General features: G+C 46.6%; 1 protein-coding gene across 1 annotated transcript in view; it reads left to right on the forward strand.

Moving 5' to 3' along the window:
- Positions 1-24,651, forward strand: part of LOC146036041 (cytochrome P450 2A4-like) — a 72,951-nt gene that overhangs the window by 21,734 nt on the left and 26,566 nt on the right. Inside the window, exon 4 of the mRNA XM_083159808.1 lies at positions 15,844-16,004. Within this exon, the coding sequence (XP_083015934.1) occupies positions 15,844-16,004 (161 nt within the window). The remainder of the gene's footprint in view (positions 1-15,843; positions 16,005-24,651) is intronic.

Consider the following 24,651-nt stretch of genomic DNA (forward strand, 5'->3'; position numbering starts at 1 on the left):
TGATTGGGGATGTGGGAATGATGATCCAGTGTTCATACTATTGCAGGTAGTGCATCCTGCGCACTTGTAGCAGCCTGGGCATTGGGAATGTAGCCAGGTGGTTCCCTTTGGGGTATCTGGGGTGAGTGTGGGTCTCATCAGCAGCTGTTTCAGATTTGGCCCCTTCTTGTAGGCCATCATGGGAGGTGCTTGCATCTGGAGTTTTAGTGCGCTGTCTGTACTGACGATTGGCCAGTGTTTCTTCACACTCCTTTGTATTGTGGTGGAGGCATGGTTATATGTGGACACATAGATCATGCGTTTAGTGTCCTTGGTTTTGTTGGGATTTACTTCACCTGACTTCTCCATGTTGTTGCGGGCCTTCGTAAGGCATTTTTTGAGGGTCTTTGGGTCATACCCCCTCTCCTTGAATCGGTCTGTCATTTCAGCTAATTGTTGTTCTGTGCGATGGGAGTTGGTGTTATTCCTAATAACACGCATGTACTGTGAGATCGGCAAGTGGTTTTTTAGAGCTGGTGGATGTTGGCTGCTTGAGATAAGTAAAGTGTTCCGGTCTGTCGCTTTACGATGTACGCAGGTCTGTAGTACTCCTTCTTTTATGGAGATATTGATATCTAGGAAGGTAATGGTCTCTGGGTTGATTTGGTGTGTGAATTTTATTGGACTGTCCAAGTTGTTTAGATCTGTTACCATTTCCTCGAATTTGGTGGTGGATTCTGTCCAGATTAAGAAGACGTCGTCAATATACCTCTTGTAAAACTGGATGGCATCTGAGTATTTTGATAAGATAAATCTGTTTTCAAATTCATGCATGTAGATCCCGGCGTAGGCGGGTGCCAGATTGGAACCCATCGCGGTTCCCGATGTTTGGATATAGTACTTTTTGTTGTATAAGAAATGGTTGCATGTAAGTATCAATCTGGCCATTTCTATCAGAAAATCCGTAGGGGGCTGTAAGGTCTGCCTCTCATCCAGTTTTTGGTTGAGTACATGCAGTCCGTCCAGGTGGGGTATCACAGTATAGAGTGATGAAACGTCCATGGTTGCTAGGCATGGGGTGCCACTGATGTTAATCCCTTGTAGTTTATCGATGAAGTCTCCTGTATCACGAATATATGTGCTACTGTTGGTTACCAGTGGTTGAAGATGGTGGTCGATAAATATAGCTAGGGCATCCAGGCATCACATGATTTCAAACACACAGGTATAAAGGTCGGGCCCGGGCAGGTTCATTCATGGTGTCCTGCAGTAGGAGGTTTTCCAACATACTTCATGTTGCCCCATCGATGATTATGTGTACTTTGCTGACTCATGTAAGTTCCTTTTTTTTGTACCTATGTTTTTTCTTTGTGCATCACTGTAATTGCTTTGATTGCATGCTCTCACATTGCTGTTTGCATGTCTTTTACACAATACAGGCTCCTTGATAAAGGTCCGCCTATATTGGACCGAAACGTCGGAGTATCATTGAGCACAATATATTGTACCAACTTATTGGATGACTAATAACTCAAAATACTTGGATTACAACAAGTTTATGACTTTACTTAGGAGAGTGCCTATTTTCTTCCCGGAGAAACCCTCGGATTGTACTAAGGTGTTCATACTTGAAATGAACTCCCTTTAGGCACCCCGCCCGCTGCTACTATTACACACCCCGTGCGAGTGCGGTCTTCCACAGAATCTATATATATATATATATATATATATATATATATATATATATATATATATATATATATAGTGTGTGTTTGCGGCGGCGGCACTCACGCAATAAATCAGTCGGGAGACTTAGCTGTCACCAACGTTTCCAAGCCAGTGCGGCTTCTTTATCAAGGTGTAGAAGACAATGATACATGTGACCAATACTTTCTTATATACCTTCAAATTCCCTCCCCCTCACCACGCCGGCCACCGAGCAGGCGCCGCCTGCTGACGTCACCCTGGGGAGTCCGGGGGAGGCGTGCATACATTAATCATACCCAAAGACGTAATTCATATAATATACAATGTGCATAAATGAGTATAAATAAACTCGTGAATAAGACAGTGAATGAGCATCAAGTGCCCCGTCACTGATATACAAAACAACTTAAGTGAATAAAATGTGTAAAAAAACATAACCCATCCTGATACATCCATCCTGATACATATATACTAACAACACATAAAAATGCGATACATAGAAGCAAAAACAGCAACACATCTGATCTACTGGATGATCTTGTCCACAACATTGTCACCTATGTACAGTATGTGTACAATAATTCAATATTCTGTACCTGGCCCCCTGGGAGGTGTCCATTGGCATACGATGGTTGCAGTATTGGGGGGGGGGGTAATACGTCCCCTCCCGCTGCTATAAATAAATGTCTAAATGTCAGGGCTATCCATATTATACGTGGAGCCCCGTCTGATCAAAATATTTTTACACATATTTTACTTGATGTTAAAATTTATATTTAAAGATGATGGCAAACTTCTCCATGTCCATTTCTTATTAATCCAGTCTACCCGTGTCGACTGTGTTGTAATCCCTCAGGTCAACTGAATCATGATGCCGTGACACCCCCAGAAATCCAGTATCTTTATACCTTCACATTTTATATTAATATTTTTATTGTAGGTGTCTTCTAATGCTTTCAACCGTACACGGATCCTTACAGAAAATATGAATACCCTGTCTGTTCATTCAAGCCCTTTGGGGCTAAGGTTTCCAGCCGATTAATCCATCGCCTCTCTGCCCTGCATAACTGCAGCCCCCTGTCCCCTCCTCTCTTTGGGTCAGGGATCTGTTCTATGATACGGTATCTTAATGTCGACAGGGAATGCCTGGCCTCTGCAAAGTGCCGGGCGACGGGTTGTTCACTCGCTCCAGTGTAGATGGCGCTTTTTATGGAAGACCTTTGGGCTGCTGCTCTCTCTTTAAATGCCCGCACTGTCTTCCCCACGTAGTGGCGGCCACAAGGGCAGCTTATTAAATATACCACGAATTTTGATGTACACAATATTTTCTGTCTGATCTCTATAGGCCTCCCCGAGTATGGGTGATGGAAGGTATCTCCCGCAATCATAAAATTGCAAGTGGTGCACCCACTGCACTTGAAACACCCAACTCAGGGAGAGCCCAGAAAGGTTGACACCGTGTTGACAGTGGTTATTACATTGTTCTTTACAAGAAAGTTTTTTAAGTTCTTTCCCCGGGTATAGGCACACATGATTTTCTTGTTATGTAAAGATCTCAGCTTGGGGTCAGTCCTTGCAATGGGCCACTGGGCACTTGACAGCCAAAATGCAATCCAAATGCAAAAAAACTGTTTAGCAGTTTCAACAGCCTCTGAATGTAAACTATGCCAATCATCACAGGATCTCTAGGAGCCAGAGATCCTGTGATGCTTTGCATTTGGATTGATTTGGGTCTGCTGAGGACTATCCTTCTCCCTAATTGGAGAGATTCTTCTCTTAAAAACTGAAGCTGCATACCTCCTACTGTGATAGGAGAGACCGCGAGTAGAACACCTATCCTTTTGTGTGAACCAACATTAATCAAGTCTGAGAGACTAAGATCACCCAAATGTGGTGGGATATAACAGAACTTCTGTATAAATCAATCATATAAATCTATTACAACTTGAGAAAGTCCTTCTCCGCTTAATTGCTGGTGGTAATCCTATTAAACTTTCTAGGAGAGCTTCAACCATAGTATACAAAGGAAATATCCCCACTTTTTTTTTACTTCGATTGGTTCATCGCCCCTGATGAAGTCCCAAAGGACGAAACGCGTTGGGCAGCGGATCTGAACTATATGTGGCATATATATAAAAACTGCGAAATGAAAACTGAATGCTGGATTTGACCTTACAATAAATGTTCTTGTTTTTATCTAAATCTATTTTATCTGATTCATTGTATGTACAGTCACAGTGTGGTATATCTAGCGCACCCCTATCTTTTCTTCCTTTATATATATATATATATATATATATATATATATATATATATATATATATATATATACACACACATTATTAATGCAGTCCACACTCTTTTCAACATCCGATATGGGAGGTTGCTTTATTCTTATTGGTTCTCTGTACAGGTCAGGTGATTTGGATTAGCTCTGCATATTGGGATTTACTAATTTGTGCTCTTGAGGAAGGTGATCGCCCCACCAAAACAGTTGAGGAATCTTTGCTATTTGATACTCTGATAAGTAACTGTTAGGACCCGGGGGTCCGTGGGTGCGCGGACTGGTGCAGGTCCTGTGACCACACGGACTCCCCGGGTGTCGGTACCTGTTGTGCAGGGCAGGCCAGGGGACAGGAGCAGGTGGTGTCTGGTGGCGTTCTCTGCTTCATCTGTGTGCCGGGCATCGGGGGTTGCTAGGCAAACTGTCCGGCACACGACTTCCGGCAGTAGAGGGAGCTCCCGGTGGGTTGCCTAGCAACGGCAGATGCCGGGCGGCTCAATACAGGAGTATTGGCTGTTTCTAAGCAGCCAGGACACCGGGGGGTTTGGCGCCCTCATGCAGGTGTTCCTTCCTGAGATAGGGTTTGGATTAGCCAGCCCTCTCTGATTGGCTGTAGGCCCTTCTTAAGGCATCTGAGCCTTTGCTCAGATGCCGTGGTTAGATCTCTGTTCCTGCTGCAGGATAGCTGCAGAAGTTTGCAGGTGTGCTCTTTCTGCTGAGGCTTGGCAGGCTCACAGACGCCCGGAGACGAACATCTCTCATCTCCTTCCTGGTGCCATGAGTTGCCCTGGGCTACTGCTGAGTAGCTTTATTTACTGGTTAATTGCTCTAGTGGAGGTGGGCCTTGTTCCTCCATTTGCTTTGGTTGGGGTGTTACCCTGTGCAGTTGTGCAGTGCAAAACTTCACCGTTTTGTGTTTTGGTTTCTAAGTATTATTGCAACAAGGGTCGCTTGGTTGGTTGCAATGGAGTTGTAGTGTTTTCGGTACTTGTTTCCTAGCACCGATTTACATCGGTGTGGTCGTGTCGGAAAAATTGGGTCGATCGCATCGCATGCGATTTGGTCGCATGCGATGCGATCGACGCGACCGACCGATTTTGGACCCGATTTTTTTTTTTAATGAAATGTAAATCGGGTCCCTGGGACCCGATTTTACATTGGATTCAATGTAAAATATTCACAACCCCCCCAAATGTCACGGCGTACACCCCACCCCACGACAGACGCCAACCCGAAGCGTGGCGAGCGCAGCGAGCCCGCGAGGGGCGGCGGTGCGCGTCCTCCGACCTTTTCATTCCCCTACTATCCACGTCGGCGTGGAGTTGAGAATAGAATAGTGTGGCGAGCGCAGCGAGCCACCGAGCCCGAAGCGTGGCGAGCGCAGCGAGCCCCGCGAGGGGACGCGGATACCTTCACAGGTAAACGCGTCCCTTCGCGGACTTCACAGGTGTCCGCGTCGCCACGGACACCTGTGAAGCCCGCGAGGGGACGCGTATAACTGTGAAGGTATCCGCGTCCCCTCGCGGGGCTCGCTGCGCTCGCCACGCTTCGGGCTCCGTGGCTCGCTGCGCTCGCCACACTATTCTATTCTCAACTCCACGCCGACGTGGATAGTAGGGGAATGAAAAGGTCGGAGGACGCGCACCGCCGCCCCTCGCGGGCTCGTTGCGCTCGCCACGCTTCAGGTTGGCGTCTATCGTGGGGTGACGACGGGGACATCTAAAATGTGAAATGGGTCATATTGGCCCATTTCACATTTTTCACATTTTTTCAGGATTTCAATGTTAAAAAATCTTTTAACATTGAAGCCTATGTAAAAATCGGGGGCATCGCGTCGGGACCTATGTTAATGGTCCCGACCGACGCGATGCCCCCGATATTTTACCTTTCCCGACACGATTTCAATGTTAAAATATTTTTTAACATTGAAGCCTATGGGGAAATCGCGGGCATCGCGTCGGTCGCGTCGGGACCATTGTTAACGGTCTCGACCGACGCGATGCCCCCGATATTTTGTCCTAGCCGGCCAAATGGACCTGATTTTAAAGGAAATCGGGTCCATCGTATGGATCGTGTACCTTAACTAAAGGTACACGATCCATAAGATTTGTGGCCGTGCTAGGAAACAAGTACCGTGTTTTCTTTATGGTATCTTTCTTGTCACATATATTGGTTCTGTATCCTGTTCCAGTGTCAAGATAGAGATATACGTTTAGTGTTCCCATTATACCGTTATCCTGTTTGGGTTCCTTTCTCAGTTAGATTTCCTCGTGGACCTAGCTCTGGTGGTCACCACAGGCTTGTCCCCTCATAACACCTGGCTGCACCGGAATTAGGGCAGGCTTAACTTGCCTTTTCAGACGTGGCGGTTATAGGCGAAGCCTAGCGTCTTGCAGTCTGTGGTCACCAGTCGGAGAGGGCCAATAGAGTTAGTATTGAGGATAGCAGTACCGCCTCGTTTGGGCGGCATTCTGGGTCCAAAGTACTCCCTAGATCGTAACAGTAACACCGGCCACAAAAGAAAGGGGAGATTGTTGTGTACATATTAAACTCTCCCAACATGAATCCTGCAGAGCAAATCCAGGGTTTGACTCAAATGATTCAAGACCTCACCCTTCGGGTGTCGTTTCAAGAAGGCATCACGCGTTCCACTCAGAATGCCACCACAGAGCCTACTCCCCACTTTAGAAATTTGAAGAGATTTCAGCTGTCATCAAAAACACAGCAAACATCTCTGCCTACTAAAGAAGACATGTTATCACAAACCCCCAATGAGAGTCCAAGGGTGTTGGTGGTTGCGATGCCTGAACTTCCCATCGCTGTATGGTAAGAGGTGGCTCCTTCCACCACTTTCAGCACTCCCTCTGCATATGCTGGAAGGATCACCCACAGTGCAGTTCTTTATTTAGATAATGAATGTGTCAATGTGGTAGACCGAGAGGAGGATATTGATGTTGCTGGCGCTGAGGAGGAAGTTGACGAGGAGGATGCTGAGGTGGTTTGCTTAAATGAGGCACCAGGGGGGGAAACAGTTGTTGTCCATGGGATGAAAAAGCCCATTGTCATGCCTGGGTAGAGGACTAATAAATCCACCTCTATGGTCTGGAATTTTTTTTATCCGAATTCGGACAACAAATGTATTGCCATATGTAGCTTATGTGAAGCTGCAATAAGCAGGGCTAAGGATCTTGCCCACCTAGGGACATCCTCCATTATACGTCACCTGAAGACCCTTCATAAATCAGTGTTTAGTTCAGGAACTGCGGCTAGCAGTCCAGGGACACCTAAATCCCTTGGTCCTTCTGTTGGAGCCAAGCGCCTGAAAAGCACACCAACAACTCCCTCATCATCAATTTCCTCCTCGATCCGGTTCGGGGGGAGTCCTGCAGGCCATGTCACCAGCATGACTGACTCCCCTTCTATCCGAGATTTCTCCGGAGGATCCTACAGCACTACGCCTACTACTACCGCTGCTGCTGTTGCTGCTGCTGGGAGTCAGTCATTATCCCAGAGGGGAAGTCATAAGACCGCTATGTCTTTCACTAAGCAATTGACCATCCAACAGTCGTCTGCCATGAGGATGAAACACGACAGCAGTCATCCTATGGCAAAGCGGATAACTGCGGCCTTGACATCTATGTTGGTGTTAGACGTGCATACAGTGTCCGCCATCAATGGAGTGGGATTTAGACGGTTGATGGAGGTATTGTGTCCCCGGTACCAAATCCCATCTAGATTCCACTTCACTAGGCAGGCGATACCCGCGATGTACAGGGACGTCAGAAAAAGTGTCCTCAGTGCCCAGAAAACTGTGGCTGTACCCCCTGTCCATTTAACTACCGACATGTGGACAAGTGGATCAGGGCAAACTAAGACTATATTACTGTGACAGCCCACTGGGTAGATGCATCGCCTTCTGCAGCAGCAGCAGCATCTCCTGCACGCCATTTCCTTCCAAGGCAGGCTACGCTGTGTATCACTGGTTTTAGGAAGAGGCACAACAACGACAACCTCTTAGAGAAACTGAGGGAAATCATCTCCCAGTGGCTTACCCCACTTAGACTCTCCTGGGGAGTAACACAATTAATTTGGTGGTGCAGCATTTCATCAGAAGTGACAGGAGTGTCCAGGAGATGCTTGCGGTGGCCCACAAAATTTGCAGACACTTTCAGCATTCTGCCACTGCCTGCTGAAGGCTGGAGCAGCAGCAAAAACTCCTCAATCTGCCCTGCCCTCAGCTTAAACAAGAGGTGGTGACGCGCTGGAAATCCACCCTCTATATGCTGCAGAGGATGGAGTAGCAGCAAAAGTCCATTCAATTACAGAATAAACAGTACTTAATGAAAGTGCATGTATACCAATAATATGAAATTTATTAAAAGAACAATATTAAAATAACATTTCTAAGCAATCCTAAATGAAAACTAATAGGTATGGTGTACCCTTTGGGCAATGTCCCTTTATTAAGGTCAGTGTCCAGAGACCGGTGTGCACCACTGTCTCTACTTTAAATTCTGGGACTGATAATAAATAGTCAGTAATCCATTGGATAGTCAAACAATATTATAATTATTTTGTAGAACAAGATATCTCACCATTTGTTGCTCCTTAGGTAAGGATATTGGTATGCGGGCATTAATGTTCTTGTAGTTCCACACACTTAATGATGTTGAAGAGGTCTCTGGCCCGGAGCTTACCGGACCTTTAGCAGTACTCGGTGGGGCGATTTTTAGGCTCCAATAAAGGTCTGCAGTGTGCACTCCTCAATATCGGCACAGCAGGTGTTGGTAAAGCGCCGTGTCGGGGAAGATCTTATTAGCCGCCTGCAGATAGAAGCCCTCAGCCTGCACATCAGGTGCCTGATGGGTGCTGGGATGACAAGCCGGACCGGACTGCTCCTACCGCCGGGAAGGTGTTTGGTAACCATGGCTGGGGATATCGACCTGTAAATTCTCTGTGGGTAGCAGCAAGGGTGAAGATAAAGTTTCTGTATGGCCCAAAGGGGTACAGGGCTCTTTCCTTGACGTGTTTCTCCGTCTATTATATCGGACGGTTTCCTCAGAAGGTGTAAGTCCATTCAAGCCTGCACGGCCACCAATGACATAGAGGAGCGGGGCTGCACCTTACTCAAGCACAGTGGAGGCTGATTTCCATGTTGTGCAAGGTTGTCCAGCTATTTGAACTAGCAACACGTGAAGTCAGTTGCGACACTGCAAGCATTAGACATGTGATTCCCCTGATCAGGCTGTTGCAGAAGCAGCTGGAGAAAGTGAAGGAGGAACTAAAGTGTAGCGATTCCGAAAAGCATGTCACTCTTGTGGATGAAGCCCTCCATATGCTTTGCCAGGATACGAGGGTAGTCAGTCTGTTAAAGTCAGAGGAATACATTCTGGCCACCGTGCTCGATCCTCAGTTTAAAACGTATGTTGTGTCTCTGTTTCCGGCGGACACAAGTCTACAAAGGTGTAACGACCTTCGTGACACAGCCCCAGCTCCTCCTTCATTTTCTCCCACACCTTTGCCAGTGAGGAAACAGCTGCGATTTCCCACACAACCCGCTGGTGGGGATGCAGGGCAGGCAGGAGGGAGTTTGGACATCTGGTCCAGACTAATGGACCTGGCAACGATTGCTGACATGTCTACTGTTGGTGCATTGGATGCTTTTACCATTGAAAAAAGGGTGGAGGATTACTTTGGTGAAAGCATCCAAGCAGACATGTCAGACAGTCCTTACCTGTACTGGCAGAAAAAAAAGTCAGTTTGGAAGCCCCTGTACAAACTAGCTCTATTTTACCTGAGTTGTCCCCCCTCCATTGTGTATTCCGAAAGAGTTTTTAGTGCAGCGGGGGAACCTGGTCAGTGAGCGGCGAGGGAGGTTGCTTCCGCAAAATGTGGAGAAGATGATGTTTATAAAAATGAATGATCAATTATTCAATGAAGACCAGGAATTGCCTCCAGAGATTATAATAGGACCTGTGATTGTGGAGTCCAGCGTGGACGAATTGATAATCTGTGAGGATGAGGAAGTACACACTGAAGGGGGCGAGGAATCAGAAGAGGAGGAGGATGACGAGGGTGATCTTGTCACTGTAGAGCCAGTTTATACAGGGAGATATTATGATTCTTTTTTTGTGGGGGCCCAAACAAACCAATCATTTCAGCCACAGTTTTGTAGGCCCTGTCGCTGAAATGTTTGGTTTGTTAAAGTGGGCATGTCCTATTTTCGCAACATAAGGGTGGGTGGGAGGGGATGCAGTTACAATCCCGGCGGTCGGGATCCCGGCGTTCAGAATCCCGACGCCGGAATCCCGACCGACGAAATGCCGACACATTCTCCCTCCGTGGGTATTCACGACACCCCTGGAGGGAGAATAAATTAGTGTGCCGAGCGTAGCGAGGCACCGGGCCCGCTGCGTGGCGAGCGCAACGAGCCCGCAAGGGGGGGCGATCCACGTCCCCCCCTTGTCGGCATTTCGGCGGTCGGGATTCCAGTGTCGGGATCCCGACCGCCGGGATCCCGACCGCCGGGATTCAATACTGAATCCGGTGGGAGGGCTCAAGGACAATTCCATCTTGCATCATCATGTATTAATCCTACTGCTGAGAGACATTCATATGTCGGACTTTAAATGCATACAACTGTTTGCATTCCACTAATGAGAGTAATTGATTGCTGCACCAATCGCCCACTGCTCCTCGGCTGGTCACTGCCTGTGCTCAGATAGGGTGTTACAGGTGTCTCCAGGAAGCCATTCTGCAGTGTTGTTAATGTAGGCACTGTACCTTAATCACAGATAACTGATACATGACTGTGTCACAGACATATTAATGCAGATGGTATTCCCTATATTATTCTGGGAGTCCGCCGCTGCCGCTCTCACTCTGCATTATTCTGGGAGTCTGCCACTGCTGCTCTCACCCTGCATTATTCCGGGAGTCTGCCACTGCCGCTCTCATACTTCATTATTCCGGGAGTCCATTGATGCCGCTCTCACCCTGCATCACACAACCAGATGCCGTCGGAAGACGGCCTAAGTGACAGGAGCATTTCTGCCACTGCCTGCAGAGTGCTGCCGAATCACCCACTGCTCCTCAGCTGGTGGTAAACAACACGATCAAGCCAGATAGTGGTCTTATTAGATATTAAACTGATAAAAACAGATACACAGCATAGCACACTCGCAGACCAGCTCAGTGCTGCACCAATCGCCTACTGATCCTCGGATGGAGGTAAACACGATCAAGCCATCACCATTCATTAATTGAGGAGGGACAACGGAACCACGGAGACGGCCAGATGGCAAGAGGAGGACTAACTACTCCCTGAATGGGCAGGCCAGGGAACCCCTCTCAAGGACACTATAAGCAATGACACACAGTGATGGTGACTGCGTCAAGAAAGATAATTGCAACAATGCACAAGTGATGGTATAAAAATAAATGACAATGGCAACAATGCATAAATGATGGTATAGTAACAATGACAATTGCAACAATGCACAGATGATGGAATAAAGATAAATGATAACAGCAACAATGCTCAGACGATGGTACAAAAAATAACACAACCTCTTCACCAATTCCCTACACTGCAAGGGGCAAGCCCCAAACGCAGATACCCGCAAGGATGCTGGGGTAACTGGAGGCAAGAGAACGGAAGGAATGAAGCAGGCAACTTAGCTGAAGCAGGGACTGGAACTCCGGAGCAAACAGGCTAAGGCGATCAGGGACCAGGAACACCACTTGACTGTGCTGATGCAGGGTATAGGAAGCTATAACCGGCATCTGTTCCCAGCAGATGCCGGCTTTTTATTCAATATTACCGCCCTCCATGGCTGCTGACGTCAGCCGCACTGTGAGACGCTTGCTGGGCGGAAATTCGGGACATTGCCGAGCAACGCCACCGATGCCCGGCAGTAGGAAGTGAAAGAGCGGAAGCTTGGGGCGTTGCCTGCCAACGTCCCCGAAGCTCCCCCGTTGCATTGCGCCCGCCACCCGTCCCGGACCTGCCAGCCACAGAAGAGGATCCGGGACGGCAGCGGCTAACAAATGTGAGGTGTGGTGTGTTCAGAATAGACTGGAAATGAGTGGAAATTAATGTTATTGAGGTTAATAATAGCTAGAGATGTGCGGCGGCCACTTTTTCAGGTTTTGGTTTTGGATCTGGATCTCCCTTCGTGTTTTGGATCTAGATTGGTTTTGGCAAAACCACCCTTGTGGGTTTTGGTTTTGGTTGTGGATCTGGATTTTTATGAAAAAATGCTAAAAATGGCTAAAATTTGCCCCTAAAGTATTATTGACCTCAATAACATTAGTTTCCACTCATTTCTAGTAAATTTTGATCACTTCACAGCTTACAAAATTGTTTTCAATTACTGTAGTTGGGCCAAAAGGGTATACCGAGGTAGCTGGATGACTAAGCTAAGCGACAGCAGTCGGCATCACATACATGTGGACCTTACACTTCCAAAATGGCAGAGCGGCACTGCAGGGGCAGACAGGGTGGCAGTTTAATAAACTATCCCAAAAAAAGAGAAATGCTCCAAACAGCAAATACAAAGAGGTATCGGCCTTGTCATGACTGGTGGTAGCAGCTTCAGCACTTCTATCAGGTTGCTGATATCCAGGCCTATTTTTGTGCAGGCTCCAGCAGGAACTGTGGCCCTTATTCTAGTTCACTCTTTCTGACAAAATATTCCTCAGATGGACAAACCCATGTGCACTGCAGGTGTGGCAGGTGTAAAACCCCACCCAAATCTAATTATCTCTGCACAAGTAACACCTGCCTCACCTGCAGTGCACATGGGTTTGTCCATCTGAGGAATATTTTGTCAGAAAGAGTGAACTAGAATAAGGGCCACAGTTCCTGCTGGAGCCTGCACAAAAATAGCCCTGCTGATATCCCACTATTTCCTCCTCCATCATCCTCCAAAAATGTGTTTTTATTTTATTTATTACTTTTATTTATTTTTCTTACTTTACACTGGACACAGCCTGTCACACTGGACACAGCCCCTTGGACACTGGACACAGCCCCTGGACACTGCCCCTGGACACTGGACACAGCCTGTCACCCTGGACACAGCCCCTGGACAATGGACACAGCCCCTGGACACAGCTCCTGTACACTGGACACAGCCGTCACACTGGACACAGCCCCTGGACAATGGACACAGCCATCACACTGGACACAGCCTCTACACCGCCCCTGGACACAGCTCCTGTACACTGGACAATGGATATATGTCACGCTGGACACTGGATATATGCCGTAACACAATGGTTAGATGTCACACTGGCCACTGGATATATGTCGTCACACTGGACACAGGATATATGTTATCACACTGGACACAGGATATATGTTGTCACACTGGACACTGGATATATGTCGTCACAGTGGACACAGGATATATGTCGTCACACTGGACACTGGATATATGTCGTCACACTGGAGACTGGATACATGTCGTCACACTGGACAATGGATATATGTCACGCTGGACACAGGATATATGCCGGCACACATTACATGTCACACTGGACACAGGATATATGTTGTGACTTGTGACACTGGACACAGGATATATTGTCGTCACACTGGACACAGGATATATGTCGTCACACTGGACACAGGATATGTCGTCAGTCGTCACACAGGACAGGACACAGGATATATGTTGTGAGTGACTCATGACACTGGACAATGGATAAGATATAGGCTGTCACACTGGACACAGCCCCTTGTATTACTGCAGCCCCTGTACACAGTGTACTACTCAGCAGCACTGCAGCCCCTGCGTGTGAGCACTGCAGCACTGAGTTAGTTAGTTTAATCACAAAAAACACAGGGTTCAGGACTAAATAAATCACAACACAGGGCTTAGGGCTAAATAAATCACAACAGGGCATGGGCCACAGGACAGCCCCTGGACAGTGGACACTGCAGCCCCTGCGTGTGAGCACTGCAGCACCTATTTAGTTAAATCACACTACAGGGCTTAGACCTATAAACAGTCACTGACTCTCAAGTCTACAACACAGGGCATTGAGGGCAGGTCACGGAGCACAGCACAGCACGGAGCACATGGCACGGAGCACAGCACAGGGCAGTGAGGGCACAGGTCAGGTCACGGAGCACATGGCACAGAGCACAGCACGGAGCACACGGAGCTTCCCAACCACCCTCTTCCCTCTCCAAGATTGGAGTGAAGATGGCGGGGCGCGCGTGCGTCTTTTATAAGATCCCGCTCCCGCGAGAATCCGACAGCGCGATGATGACGTTCGGAATTCAGGCGGGAACTCCCGAGCCGGGTCGGATCTGACCCGGATACCCGATATTCGTATCTGTCGGATCTCGGGGATCCGGACTCGCTCATCTCTAATAATAGCGTAGGAGCAAAAGAATACAATAATTCTGAGATTTTAGCAGTTTTATGCTTTAAAAAAAAAAATCAGAACCCAAAACCCAAAACGTTTAGGGGGTGTTTTGGCAAAACCCATTAAAACCCAAAACCTGAAGGTAATCAGAACTCAAAACCCAAAATGCGAAAAAGTGGCTGGTGCACAACCCTAGTACAAATATATCAGAGGACAATACTTTGGACTTTCAGCCAATCTCCTTGCTTTGAGGTCAGAGACTAGGACACATGGGCACATGCATTTAGACTAGAGAAGGTTGGGCAGTACGGCTATGGAACTCTCTTCCAGAAGAGGTGGTGAGGGCAGAAACATTAAAAACATATAAAATAAGGTTGGACAAACATTCATTGAAAAAGAAAAACATTCAGGGTACAACTGATATCCAGTATTTAGTCAATATTATAACAAAGTGTATATTTCAAATAGGAGATGACAAATCTAGGTCAAAGGTTGAACTTTATGGACATACATCTTTTTCAGTCAATCTCCTCCTCCTCTCTCTGACACACTGAAGCCCTGGACCAAGGTACAGATGTGGCAGCTCTCATTAGAGTTGCTCCTGGCGACTATATCGCCAATCGGCGCTGTCTTCGAGAAGGGGGTGCGCCCATGACCCATTCTGATGGAGCCCGCCGCCCCCACGCAGTCTCCCCACTTCTCCCCCGTAGCTGCCGGCACTAACCCTGCCCATCTCTCTGAAGCTGAGACGGGCAGGGAATCTACTCCCCGCCACCACATTAAGGGGACGAGTGGGCATGCGAGACACTTGCGTGTCCCCATCGGATGCAGCGCCTCTCCGCCAGCTTGTGCCAGCTCAAGGAATCTTGCAATTCTCTGAGCTGGCTAAGAGGCGCTACATCTGTAGCTCTGTCTCTGCTGGTAGCTCCGCCTCTCCCCCATGGTAGCCCCTCCCCATTTTAATACCTGACGGATGCTGTCAAGGAGGGTGGGAGTATCTTCAACCTGCCGGTACTGCTGCCTATCAGACAGTGTAACAGGCGCAACAGCAACTGGCAGCCACAGTGTGGAAACAGAGCAGGGAGTGCACCTCTCCTGCCCGGCACCTCCCCGCACTGTATCCTCTGCTGAGCAGGTTGCACCGGCTCTGGCTGTACACAATGAATGTGGATGGCTCTGCCCACAGGGCAAATGGTCAATGTGCCTAGCACCATCCTCACCACCCTGCATGTAATGTAATAGCCCCGTTGTGCTAATTTGTATGCCACAGAAGTTTTCCAGAATCATCTGCACATGCAATCATTGACAGCACATACAGTTTAGTTTCACCACTGGAATCAGCACCAGCCTCTTATTGTGTCACCAGTGAAGTACAGTAGATAGAAGTGTTTAATTATATTTTTAATACAGTAACATGTATTTCTTTCAGCCATTGCTATTACTACTCATTGTTATAGTGATTATAAAGACTTGGCTTCTTTATATAACTGCAGGCACACCATTTGACCCATCACATCTACTGCAACTGGCTGTTTCCAATGTTATTTGTTCCATTGTGTTCGGAGAGAGATTTGTCTACGAGGACAAGAAATTCCTGGACCTCTTGTCTCAAATCTCAAATTTTACCCAACTGATAAACACCAGCTTCGGACAGGTAATTAATAGGAAACATTTGAGAACATGATGGAAGCAGCGCATGACATAAACCAATGGTTCTCAAACTGTGGGTCCTGACCCCAAAGTCGGTCGCGACCACCTCTGCATGGGGTCGCGACTCCATATTGTTGACCATCGGGCTGATGACTTCTCTAATCACTCATCCAAGTAGTTTGAAAAATCAGTTGAATTATCTCTTTCTTCAGACTCTTCCCATCATTAGGTGCCTCCACCATACTGTCATGTATGTGCTGTCTGCTGACCACACATGTGTGTGACCATTCTGTGGTAACTTGCTGGGGTCCCGTAATAATTTTTATTGTCCTGACGGGGTCCCAGAGCAAAATAGTTTGAGGACCGCTGACATAAACCATGCAAAACATCCATTTGTGGGAAACACGGCAGTGAGGGGGGGGGTGTTAAAATCACATGCAGGGGTTGTTAATGACCCATGAGATGGAGCATCATGACCAATATTGAACCTACAGTACACACTGGACAATATGCACATAATATTTTCGGTACTTGTTTCCTAGCACGGCCACAATCGTGAGTAATCGTGTCCCTTACTTAAGGGACACGATTACCCACGATGGACCCGATTTCTTTTGAAATCAGGTCCATTTTGCCGGCTAGGATAAAATATCGGGGGCATCGCGTCGGTCGGGACCATTAACATTGGTCCCGACGCGACCGACGCGATGCCCCCGATATTTCCATAGACTTCAATGTTAAAAAATATTTTAACATTGAAATCTTGTCGGGAAAGGTAAAATATCGGGGGCATCGCGTCGGTCGGGACCATTAACATTGGTCCCGACGCGATGCGACGCGATGCCCCCGATTTTTGCATAGGATTCAATGTTAAAAAAAAATTTAACATTGAAATGGTGTAAAAATGTCAAAAAATGTGAAATGGGTCCATATGACCCATTTCACATTATAGATGTCCCCGTCGTCGCCCCACGATAGACGCCAACCCGAAGCGTGGCGAGCGCAGCGAGCCCGCGAGGGGCGGCGGTACGCGTCCTCGGACCTTTTCATGCCCTACTATCCACTAGGGCGTGGAGTGAGAATAGAATAGTGTGGTGAGCGCAGCGAGCCACCGAGCCCGAAGCGTGGCGAGCGCAGCGAGCCCCGCGAGGGGACGCGGATACCTTCACAGTTATACGCGTCCCCTTGCGGGCTTCACAGGTGTCCGTGGCGACGCGGACACCTGTGAAGCCCGCGAAGGTACGCGTTAACCTGTGAAGGTATCCGCGTGCGCTCGCCACGCTTCGGGCTCGGTGGCTCGCTGCGCTCGCCACACTATTCTATTCTCACTCCACGCCCTAGTGGATAGTAGGGCATGAAAAGGTCGGAGGACGCGTACCGCCGCCCCTCGCGGGCGCGCTGCGCTCGCCACGCTTCGGGTATGCGTCTATCGTGGGCTGCTGTTTACGCGCTTCAATTTGGGGGGGTTGGGAATTTTTTTCATTGAATCCAATGTAAAATTGGGTCCCAGGGACCCAATTTACATTGTATTCAATGAAAAAAATCGGGTCAAAAATCGGTAGGTCGCGTTGATCGCATCGCATGCGACCAAATCGCATGCGATGCGATCGACCCGATTTTTTTCAGCACGACCACCCCGATCTTAATCGGTGTGGCCGTGCTAGGAAACAAGTACCATATTTTCCATATTGTTAGCAATATAAAGTAGTACCCAGTGTGTTACCTACCTAAGTTGTTAATGGGTACATACAGTATTTTTCTGTGTCACAGGGTCCCTAATAGTCCCTAATAGTCATGGAGTCCATAGGCCAGTGGCGACTGTAGCAGTGTTTTATGGGCCTTCTTTCAGGGCTCTTTTTCAATGCTGTGGAACAGCTTTGAGTTCTTAACTCATTACTTGTTCCCTGAGAAAGGCTTCTTTTCCTAACTCTGTTCAGTTTTCACTGGAGATGAGCAAGTTTGGTTCTCAGGGAAATAGCGACAGCTCCCTATTCAATGCTGTCATTAACTACTGCATTGATGCGGAATCACGGCAGAACGGGCCCGACTTCAGAAGCTGTCGGGCCCGTTCTACCGATAACGGCCGTGGATTGTAGTTATCCGGGCCACAGATCGACAATCCACGGCCGTTTTGACGGACACGCCCCCTTTGCGCCCATTGGCAGGCGGGACATTGAATCCCGTCTGTCGTTTTGCGGTCGATCTGATTGCAAACGGGCCAGGATCACGGCTGTCGGAGGGGATCAACAGCCTGATCCCAGATTGAATACCCCCCTGTGTCTCAAAAAAATACCATTCAATAGAGAACATTGTGTTCCCGTACACTGTTATTGTGTACACCTAAAAAATAAAGTGATTTGGACAGTGATCTGCTGTTTGTGGCCATCAGTCAGTGTCACTTGTTTAGGACTAGATAAAAAAAGTATGTGTGCATTGATGTGTATCGTGCTCAAATTAAGATTTTCCAAAAGGTGGACATTGATACAGTGGTTAATACATGCCTCCCAACTGTCCCAATTTTCCTGGGATGTCCTATTTTTTTGGGACTGTCCAGGATCCCGCCACGGGCCAGCAGTGCAGTGTCCTGCGGGGGGGGGGGGGGGGGGGGGGTTGCAGGGCAGTTGAGAGTCCTCCTGTTACTTGCTGCTCTGCTTAGTAGAACAGAGGGGAATAGAGATTGTGCACATGCACACAGAATCTATTCACTAAAGCAGGAGTGGCCAAACTGGTCCTCGGTCCACGTTATCCAAATCACCTAGCTGGTGCACAGCTGTAGTCATTATTAACTGCCACAGGTCCCAGATCACCTAGCTGGTGCACAGCTGTAGTCATTACTAACTGTCACATTTTCAAACCTGCTGCATTCATTCCAACTATAGATGCACAGTTTGTCTGTCATACATGAACTGTTAGTAGATATTGAGGACAGGTTTAGCCACCCTTGCACTAAAGAGATGGACTGGTGGCATGGTCAGCAGCTCTAACGGTGCTGGTCATTGCTCCCACAGTGTCAAAAATGGGGGCGTGGCCTCACGGTGCACCGCAAACATAATGTAGGTCAGTAGGTCGAGGCAGGTTGCCAATTTAATGTCTGTGCAGTTAATGATACTAGTGGCAGTTTAAAACAAAAACTTACAAACATATAGCACGGTTACCACTGCACACACCCGCTGAGCCCCTTATGAAGGTGTATATATATATATAATTATGATGACCTTGTTGGTGTATTTCTCGTGTAATGCGATCACTGTACAGTTATGTGTAGTAGTTCACTATGTTTTTTTTTGTAATGGTGTTTTTAAACATTATCGCCATATTGGCTGCCAATCTCTCCTGGTTGGTGTGTTCAGGTATGAGCAACCACAGGTGGGGCAGGTAACCAATTAGGTGGTCACATGTGATTGGTGGAGGTGGGACCAGAGGATGAATAGGTTTGGTCAGCTTGTTCAGTTTGATTATCCCTGACGACGGGAGCATGTCTCCCGAAACATGTTGGACAATAAATTTATCTCATTTATGAAGACTGTCAAGTGCCACTGTATTTCTTTTTCTACTATAAAGAGCAGGTCTGGTTTCACTGATGGCACCGCAGCATTTCACTAATGGTCCATGAGGATTAGAGTGCTGGATTTACTGGATATATTTCAAGACAAACGGTTCAAGACTGATTGTTTTAATTAAGTCATCTGCACACTTTTCTTTGTGATTCGTCACCTGGGACTCCCACGCTTCTACATGAGAGCTACAGTACCCTGGTCTACTGATTTGTTTCAGCTTCACCATGGCTGAAGGCAGTGTTGCAAGTAAGGGGGTACGGCGTGGTACGGAGTACCTGTAAGAAATATGTTGCAGGTACGCAGTACCACTTACCCCCTGACCCACTGTCAATTCTATTTTTATTTTAAGTCTAAATATAATGTATCCACAGCCTGCACACCCAGCGTTATGCAGCTACCAGCTACTGTTGGCATCAGCAGCACCGACAGCATGAAGAGCAGGCTCCACAATTGTAAGCACAAGCTGCTCGGCTCTCCCCCAAGCAAGAGCCAACCCACCCCCAGTCATTCCATGTTTCTCATTCCCTGTCTCCTGATGCAACGCCACTATTGTCATTTAGACACATGGCCACGCCCATTTTGGTGGAGGCTATCAGTACCACCAAGAAAACAATTCTACTTGCACCACTGGCTGAAGGTATCGATATAGAAGCCTCTTTTGCTCTCCTGGATTCGGGGGATTGTTTTAGTTACTTCGACATTGAAGCAGAAAATATATTGTTTACACGATCGTTACAAGATGAGACTTTACCACCTTATTGCAACGATTTGTATAATGAATTGTTTCCGCTTGAAAAAACGCGAGACCGATTTCTTATAGCACGGCATCACTTTGTGACAAAAGCACATCCCAAGGGGATTTCGTGTACGCAATATTCCCACCATCGGCCGCCAAAATGTAAACTTCTGCAAGAAGTGGGTGGGAATTTTAAATAAGTGCTCGATGGACCTTTTATTGCTTGTTGTGGAAGAATCAGCCAAGGAGTTGGTGGCTATAAAAGTTCAATTGGCTGCCTTTGACACTGAAAAGAAACAGATATTGATGGACAATAAAGATGTAAATTGGCTGGACAAATTAAATACCGCCATTGACAAATACACGAAGGAGCTGATAAAGTTCAAGAGGGACAAAGCTCGTAAAGTCCAACACGATTATGACACCAACAGTGTCTACATGTGGCTAAACCCACAACATGCAAGGGACAATAAAAAACCTTTTCTTGCGAGACCTAGATATGGCCGTCCACCCCGACCCATACAAAACAGCTCCAGCACTTCATACAGTGAAAATGAGACAACCCAGGAGAGGACAACTGCCCCCGCCATCCCTTTAGGGGGACGTCCAAGAAGAGCGAACACTATGAAGGGCATCACTGCCCCCCCCGTCGGACATGGAGGGGGCACCAGAACGAGAGGGAGAGGACGAGCTCACAAAGGTCAGAAGTAACTAATTTGGTATTTAATTTGACTGATACACCTCTAACCGAGGCAGAACTTACGGTGCTCTCCAAAGGGTTATTGTTTATTCCTACATCACACCATGACCCCACGCAGTGGCAAATTGACTCATATCGTTTTACCAGATCCTTACATCTTAAGGACCACTTTCGATCTAATATGGCTATTGCTAATAGCGGTGCAATACCTGTTAAACTACGCAAACTACAACCTGCCTCTAATACCCCTTTCCCACTGCAGCTCTTAAATGGTAATTTGCCATTTTTTAGCCTTTTTAAATGGGTAGTGCTGCAGTGGGATTGCTCCAGGTTGCTGTACCCGTTAAAAAATACCAATTTTTTTAAAATGGGTAAAAAGCAGAGTTTTACCCGTTTAAGAGCCGTTTTTTTGCCAGTGGGAAAGGGTCTTAAATGGTATTTAGTAATAATAATAAAGGTTAAGAACATGATTGGCTTCCTGCTTGTGATGACTGTACAGGAAGTAATTACAGCAGACAGTAGACAGAGCAGAGCTAAAACGTTTTTGTGCTGTACTGCTGTTTACATTCTGCTACCATGCCCAGTTGGACAGAGCAGGAGATCAGGGAACTCCTTCGAATTTGTGGGGAAGAAGAAATCATGTGTCAGATAACCGGTACGGTAAAGGATGCTGCAATATACCGTAATACCAGCAATATAATGGCAGCATCAGGATTTATAAGAACCACTACGCAAATTATAAATAAGCTGAAGGCATTGAAACGCTTATTCCACAATGTACTAGACCAGAACCGGAACCGAAGCGGCTCTGCACGTAGGGAGTGGTTGTACTTCGACCAATGCATGGCGGTTTTCGGGCATTCTGCATTTGCTAATCCAGTAGCATTATCATCTAGCCTGGCAGCAGCCGAAAGTCAGCATGAAGCTGCACAGTCGTGTGCAGAACAAACATTAACCCCACCTGTGGAACCAGCCCAGTCCACAACATCCACACCCCTGTTTAATGAGGACATGCTGCGACCGCAGACCCCTGAAGTGATCCCTGAAACTCAGAATGAGGACGTGGAAGAAAATCAGGCAAATCAGCCATGAATCAGTCAACTTTCTAGATGTAACCATTAAGAATGTACAAAGACAGATATCAACCAGCTTATTCATTAAAGACACGACCGAAACACCATACTGCTACACAGCAGTTGTCATCCACTTCCATTAAGGAAAGGTTTACCCTTTTCCCAAATGTTGCGAGTCAGGAGAATCGTAAGTGACCAAACAGAAGTTAACAACACATTGAATGAAATGGTTTAACGATTTGTTGAGAGGGGTTATCAGAAGACTGAATTATTGGAGGCTAAATCCAAAGTATTAAGGATGACGAGACAGGATTGTCTGAAAAAATCTAATGTCAATACTAGCCAATCTAAAATCATACCTTGGATTAATAGGTACACTGAGTCTAGTACCAACACCAATAAATATTTAAAAAGATTATGGCCAACCATTAGCACTGACCGTGAGTTACCATGATTGTATGAATCTAGATTAATGCCAGCCTACTCCACGGGCTCCAACCTACGTGACAAATTAGTCAAACTGGACATTACAAATTTGATGAAACCGACAGTGCCGACACATTTTATGTTTAAACCTCCAGGCTGCTACCACTGTGTGGGTTGCACGATGTGTAGTTCACTCATTACAGGTGCCCACTTCATGCACCCATACAGTGGGAAGAAGTACAGGTTGAGTATCCCTTATTCAAAATGCTCGGGACCAGGAGAATTTTGGATAACGGATTATTCCGTATTTCGGAATATTTTAATATTTAAATGATGTATTTTGAAGTATCTTGCATTTATGCTGTATAAACACATAATATACACACAAATATATTTTATTACCACATAAAATACACACAAATATATTTTATTTGTTCAAAAAACAAGGTTTCAAAACGTGAAACAAAAATGTGTGTACTATCTCAGCACTGAATTTGAATGCCAAGCAATCATTGTCTTGTACATATATAGTGCCAGTTACATATCATGTCCCCAGTGATGCTGTTACAAATGTCCCCAGTGAGTTTTTAGCAAAAAAAAATTTTTTTTTTTCACTTTCTGGAATGTCTGGTTTTCGGAATAATTCGGATAACGGATATTCGGATACGGGATACTCGACCTGCATAACATTAGGGTATATTTATGTAGGCAACACAGAGACCTCTTTGCGCGAGCGGATGGCAAACCACCGCACGGTAATTAGAGCAGCTCTGTTATCAGGCAGTGACCAGCCGGTTCCACGTCATTTCCTGGAAGCCCGACATACAGTAGCTAGTTTACGTTTGAAGATCATTGACCACATACCCCCATCTAAACGCGGGGGTGATCATGGTAAACGGGGCCCCGAAGGGTCTGAATGAAAAATTGGGGATGCATTGTTTCCTTTGATGTATTCTGATACTATTTCAAATTTCTCTTTTTTACTTTAGGGTACTAAAGTGGCCCAACATTTGGCTTACACAGTTTCCGCATTAATTTACTGTTTATTAAGGTGACGGCATGTAACTAATTTTTATATAGATTTACATTGGTTTTGTATATTGTACTATTTATGATGGTATTTTGTTGTTACATGTATAATTATGATGACCTTGTTGCTGTATTTCTCGTGCAATGCAATCACTGTACAGTTATGTGTAGTAGTTCACTATGTTTTTTTTGTAATGGTGTTTTTAAACATTATCGCCATATTGGCTGCCAATCTCTCCTGGTTGGTGTGTTCAGGTATGAGCAACCACAGGTGGGGCAGGTAACCAATTAGGTGGTGACATGTGATTGGTGGAGGTGGGACCAGAGGATGAATAAGTTTGGTCAGCTTGTTCAGTTTAATTATCCCTGACGACGGCTCCCGAAACATGTTGGACAATAAATTTATCTCATTTATGAAGACTGTCGAGTGCCGCTGTATTTCTTCTTCTACTGTAAAGAGCCGGTCTGGTTTCACCGATGGCACCGCAGCATTTCACTAATGGTCCATGAGGATTAGAGTGCCGACTTTACTGTATATATATATATATATATATATATATATATATATATATATATATATATATATATATATATATATATATATATATATATATTAGTCACAGATCCCCAATCCCGCAAAAAGGAGAGTCAGCACGGCACTGCAGCATGGGTTCAAACGTGTTTATTCACCTCAACGTTTCGGGGAGTAACACCCCGTCTTCAGGAGGACATGTGCAAACATACAGACATACAAGTGCTCACCTTAAAAAGGGGATGCAGGCCACCTCCCATCTCAGAAATCACCGCCTCGCCGCCCAGGTGTCGGATTCAGGTGCACCGCCGACTGAGAATGATCTCATCAGCGTGCGTCCCTTGTCTCCATGGGAACCACGCCACGCCGCCAGACGTCCATCCAGCCTTACGGCCGGGATAGTACGCCCTTAGCGTGGCTAGGTTACCAAGGCAACGTTCCACAACAACCCGGCGCGCTCTGTGCAGATCAAATCAAAGAGACGGAGTGCTGCTATCCCTTACATCATCTAAAAACATACACAAAGCAGATACATTAATATATATATAGAATATATTTAGACACTATCTATAATATCAAAAGTTTATCAAAAAATACT

Source organism: Crinia signifera, chromosome 9, assembly GCF_055691185.1.
Source record: "Crinia signifera chromosome 9, ASM5569118v1, whole genome shotgun sequence".
NCBI classification, from domain to species: domain Eukaryota; kingdom Metazoa; phylum Chordata; class Amphibia; order Anura; family Myobatrachidae; genus Crinia; species Crinia signifera.